The following is a 5,368-nucleotide window of genomic DNA, read 5'->3' on the forward strand; positions in this document are numbered from 1 at the left end:
ATTCTCTTTTGAACTCTGAATGCTACAGAGCTGGTGTTGGGGGTTCCAGTTTGTAGGCTGCTTTGCTCAAACACTCCTCCTGCATCTCTGTCCACAACTTTCGTATGGGTCAGAGTTCACAGCCACATTCTGTGACAAATTTTGCAGCATTCTTGACATTTTGACAAAAAATATTTGCCATTTCCTCCAGTTTTTCTTTCCTCACGAATCTGCAATATGGTGTACTTTAAGTGCACCAGTCCCTCCTGCTGCAACACAACAACACAAAGGATGCCGTCACTCCTGTTCTTTACAGTAAGCAACGTTTCCATCTACCTCCCTTCTTTTTTTGCATCATGATATGATCCTAGATCCTAGTCTTGGTTTGCATGAAATGGGCCGCCGGGGGTTGGCCAGGGGCTATATGTTTGTATCAGTGGGGTGTTTGACTAAAGAAGAGATGTAAAAGCAGAAAATAAAGTCATACTATTAAAACCCCAGGGAAATATTTATCCAACATTAGCAAATATTTAATATTCACCGGTTGCATTAATAATAACATCGGATATCAATATCGGCCCAAACCTTGAGACGTCAATGGCTCGCCTGGTGAACTAATGCTACAGCCTTTTGCCATTACATTTAAAAATAAAACTTCATACTACACATTTTTATCACTTGTCCTTTTTTGGTTTGATAAAATGTCCAGTGTTACACCAAATGCGACCCATCATAAATTGTGAGTTAAAGAAATGCCGTCGATTCTCCTCACCGTTCTGCTATGTGCTAACCCTGACTTTACAGGACTAATATCTAAACTTAATGACACAAGACATATTTTAACCTAATTTTTAAGTCAGTTGTCAAAAAAATCTCTACAAAAAACTAATCACCCCATAATTGCAGCTACCTACATGATAAATTTATAAACAATAAAGAACACTTTTTTTAATGGTAAAATCAAGGTGGACCCATCAGTCATGAACTGATGTAAAAGAACAAGGTGCAGAGATATACAAAAGCAATCGAAAGCATAAAAAACTATATCTCCTCTAAATATGCTTTCAGGGAGTATCAAGAGTTGCTATAAATATTTGAATAAAATATAAATAATAAAATACTTTGTAATATTCTACCATGTAAAAACTTTCATCTAGTATTACTGCCTCGGTGTAAGCTGCATTATTTTACTACTTTTACTAGCAGGCAAACAGCATCACAGCAGCAGTAAATGTTCTGTTTTACGTCCTGGATTAGCGAAACTTGCAGCGTTGGATTTGCCATTGGACTGCAGGCAGTGAGCAATAAGACCGGATTCAGCTTCTACGGAACAGAAGCTTTTACCTTAATAAATCTACTCTAATAATAGCTGAATATAAACAGGTTTGTGCAGCTCGGTGAAAGCAGTCAGCCAGCTTTGCCGTATCATTTTACAAATGAATCTCAGCCCAGAATGAAACAGACAGGAAAGCTGCAACATTGAAACAGGAAACAGGCTGCTGGAGGCCACGGTTCAGCAAACTTGTTACGCAGGTTTTTGTTTTTTTAGGGGGGAGGGGTTTAAAAGTATAATAAAATTGTGATAAAATTCAACCCTAAGGCAAACATACAGGTTATAGATAAAAATATGTTTCCGTGTGATGACTTGTTAAATAAACAGATAAACATAGAGAACAGGAAGGAGCTGCTACAAAGAATAATATGTATCTGATGATCTGCAGGTATGATTTCATGACCCCGTTTGATCTGTCTTCTCTCTTTTAATCACATCAGCTCTGCTCTGGGAGCAGACTGACACATCAGAGAAAACCTCTACAGTGCGTGGGCTACATAAAGCATGCTTGAAGTTTCACTTGTGCAAAAAGGAAGGTAACCTCCAAGCGTGAGTCACAAAGAACCCGGCCCTTTAAGACAACATCCTCTGCTTTCTGTGGTCTACAAGGAAGCCAACAAGGAGTCTCAACTTTAGCAAGTTTTATTCCCTCAAAAAGGATTAAGTTAAGTTGACATTTGTATGTTTCCCTGCAAAAGTATTCACACTCCTAGAGGTTTTGAAATTCAACCTTCAAAGGTTAACATGGATTAACGTTTTTGGCAATGCATGTGACAGAGCAAACCCAAAGAAAGCATAATTGTGATGTCAGAGGCATTAAGATCAGCCCAGTGTAATAGATTTCTGATCTCTGTCTGAGCTTTTAAGGCTTTTGCAGCAAACAACAGCTGATTTTTTACACTCAAATTGCTTGGAGCATCTATGAAGTTCAGAGGAATGGATTGGAACATAAATGGCCTGTTTGGTCATCACAGTGCTGTTAGATTGCTAAGCATGTTTACATCCTCAGTATGAATCTGATAACTTCTGACAACTGCTATATTAGATCTAACGCTCAGATACAAAAAGGAGATATTTAAGAAATCTTTGTGTACGTGTTCCAGTCTGCTATACCATTGCTTCCTTGATACCTGTTAGGAATAAAGACTAATATGTGCTGCTTGAAGTGTAACTCACCCCAAAATCTACTTTCATTTGCAGATGAAGGGTAAAAAAATGGGTCTAAGGGGTGTTCCTCTAATGTAACTTGTGCAGTTGATTAATCTTTGTTTTACTCTTTCATTCTGATATATTTGTCTTAAAACTGTCCTCTTATGGTTGAACAGTGGTTATTGCGGTTGAATTTTCCTACAGTATTGGTTTAAGCAGTAGAGGTTTAGTTCATCATAGCTTTTTAAAAATCATTTCACATAGACACACGTCCTCCATCATCCTGTCTACTGTTGCATCAGCAGCACCAGCATCGCCAAATCCACCCAGCCAGTTTTGGGGGATAGAGATCGCCCTTTCTCTGATTTCACTTACTGTATGGCGTTTTGCATTTTACATGATCACTAAGAAATCAGATAACTACAGGATTTAAACTATAATCACATTGACATCCAAAAATTCACGGATAGGGAGGGAGCTCACAGGGAAAAATCTAATATGACTTTTCATCACGCCTAAAGTCAAGAATAAATAGAAGGAAACAACAAACATGGAGTGATGGCGTAATTGTGGATCAATCAGTGCTGATCATTCTCATGTATTTTGGAACTGTCCTAAAATTGTTCAATTTTGGAAAAATGTACTTAAAACTATGAAGAAGGTTTTGGGATATAATGTTAATAGCTAGTAAGAAAGCTATTACAAGGAAGTGGGGAAAGGCTGACCCCCCTTGTCATGAACTGGAATAATAGAAGAAATCTACATTATGGAAAAACTGACACATCGTTTGAGACTTCAGCAAACTGAAATGGAAGAAAAGTGGATGAAATGGGCAACATTCAAGACAAAAGACGGCAACAAAAAATAAAGAACTGAATAAACAAGATGGGATAAAGGTGGAATAGAGAAATGATTCCCAAGCAAAGGTTTTATGTTATGTTAGGATGAATGTGAAGTTTTCATGTATACAGTGTTTGTAAACAACTAAAAATACAAATAAAAAGTTAAATGTTAAAATAGGAAAAAAAAAAAACTATAATCGCATCACTGGAAGCCTTTAAAAGGTTCACTGACATCCTCCAACAACCCTCTGAGGTCTTCATAGAGCAGCATGGTCCATACAGGGATTAAATTAGACAGAGATGTAGTCTGTTAACAAATTAAATGACTTTTAACGGCATTTGTAGGGGGGTGTGGCCTAGTGGTTAGGGCACAGAGCTTGGAATCCTGAGATTCTGAGTTCAGGCCCCACTAACACAGTCTGCCACTCTGGGTCCCGGAGCAAAGACCCTTGACCCCACACTGCTCGAACGCCGCACAATGGCTGCCCACAGCTGCCCAGGGGGATGGGTTAAATACAGAGAGTTCATTTCATTGCTTTGTACTTATGACAGTGTAATAGCAATAAAATTTTTTTAAAAAGAACTGAAAAAAATGATCAAATTTGAAAAAAGGCTGAAAAAAAAATCCACTAACTAGATATGTTAATTCTGGGGTCCTTAGTTTTGGTCTTTCACCAACGACCCCAATGAAACACATAGTTGTAGCCTCACCAACCATAAAAAGGTTTAAGGAGTGCCTAAACCTTAAATACTTTTTAAATATTGCAGAAAGCCAGAGTTGGTCACTGGTTCCCCTTTAGCTTTCATGATCGTACCTCTTTGCCTTCGCTTGCTCTTTATCCCATTCCTTCAGCAGTTTAGGCACCATCTCCTCGGAGCTGTCCCGCTTGTTCAGAGACCACAGATCTTTGCTCTCCAGAGGCCTTTTGTAACCTTTAATGGCCAAACTGGGAAAGAGAAACAGCAGCTGAAATTATCATGAAATTCCATTTGACAAGTTATTATATACACATTTTTACAATCTAGTTTCTGATCCAGTGAAAGACTCTAGAATAAGCAATCTAGCGGTATCTAGATTCACCATTGTTGAGGTTTAAAATGTGTAAAAGTGTTTCTAGAGTCCTCTGGGCTTCAAGTGGAAACATACTGATGAGATACAATTGAAATTGTTGAAGTGAGTTTTCTTGAGCACTGCCAATCAGCTGGCTTAAAGAGGCTACAGCACTACTGTCTGACAAAAGACAAATTTGGATGTTTGGAATTATTTCTAGTCAAGAAAAAACAGATACTACTGGTGAGAAAACAAAAACAGCGCCACCTATCAAACTGTTTAACATCTACAGGTATCTATGAATGGTTTAGATATATATTATTATATCCAAGCATTTTTTACTTTAGGCTGAAATAAGGCGAATATCAATCAGAAACACTAACCTACATTCATTACCTAAATTTTAATTTTCTTCTTTCCAACTGTATTAATTTAGTCCAAACAATCCTTTCTCTTAATTTTGTAGTGTTTCTCTTTGCTGCGCTGCCTCTGTTATATTCATGCGGTTTCTATATTTTTTGTCCAATCAGATTTAAGCCTTAGTGGTTAGTGCAGATTTGATTGCTATGTAAATCAAATCTGACCAGGGTCTTCAGAATCAGCAGTGCTGGCTGATGTTACCTTAATATATTAGTGAGGAACATTTTCTTCAACCAGCCAGATTTGAGAATTGCCCCTCAGGGCCAGCTAGCAGGGCGAACAGCATTTTCTGTCCTCCGATTGGTCAGTTAGAGCAAAGTGTTTAAAGCCAAGTTAAGCTAGAGACAGTCTGCATTTTAGATTTAAGTTTTTCTTACCTTAATGACTGATAATAACTGGAGATACTAATGCTATGTTCACACTTAAAGCAGCAAAGGCAGCAGGAGCAGCTATTTTACATGCAAAGTCAATGGTTGACGCCATCAAGGCGCAGTAAAACGTCCTGCAGCGCGTTTGGAGCAGCAGGAGCAGCGCGTCGTGAGCTTCTGAGCATCTGACACGCGGAACGCTCTGCTGCTGGAGTTGTAAAAATTT

The 5,368-nt window shown here is 38.3% G+C and overlaps 1 protein-coding gene across 1 annotated transcript in view; it reads right to left on the reverse strand.

Annotated features, from left to right (window-relative positions):
- Positions 1-5,368, reverse strand: part of abcc3 (ATP binding cassette subfamily C member 3) — a 62,386-nt gene that overhangs the window by 39,204 nt on the left and 17,814 nt on the right. Inside the window, exon 6 of the mRNA XM_015400870.1 lies at positions 4,119-4,250. Within this exon, the coding sequence (XP_015256356.1) occupies positions 4,119-4,250 (132 nt within the window). The remainder of the gene's footprint in view (positions 1-4,118; positions 4,251-5,368) is intronic.

The sequence above is a fragment of the Cyprinodon variegatus genome, unplaced genomic scaffold (assembly GCF_000732505.1).
Source record: "Cyprinodon variegatus isolate N-32 unplaced genomic scaffold, C_variegatus-1.0 Scaffold1157, whole genome shotgun sequence".
In the NCBI taxonomy this organism is placed as follows: Eukaryota; Metazoa; Chordata; class Actinopteri; order Cyprinodontiformes; family Cyprinodontidae; genus Cyprinodon; species Cyprinodon variegatus.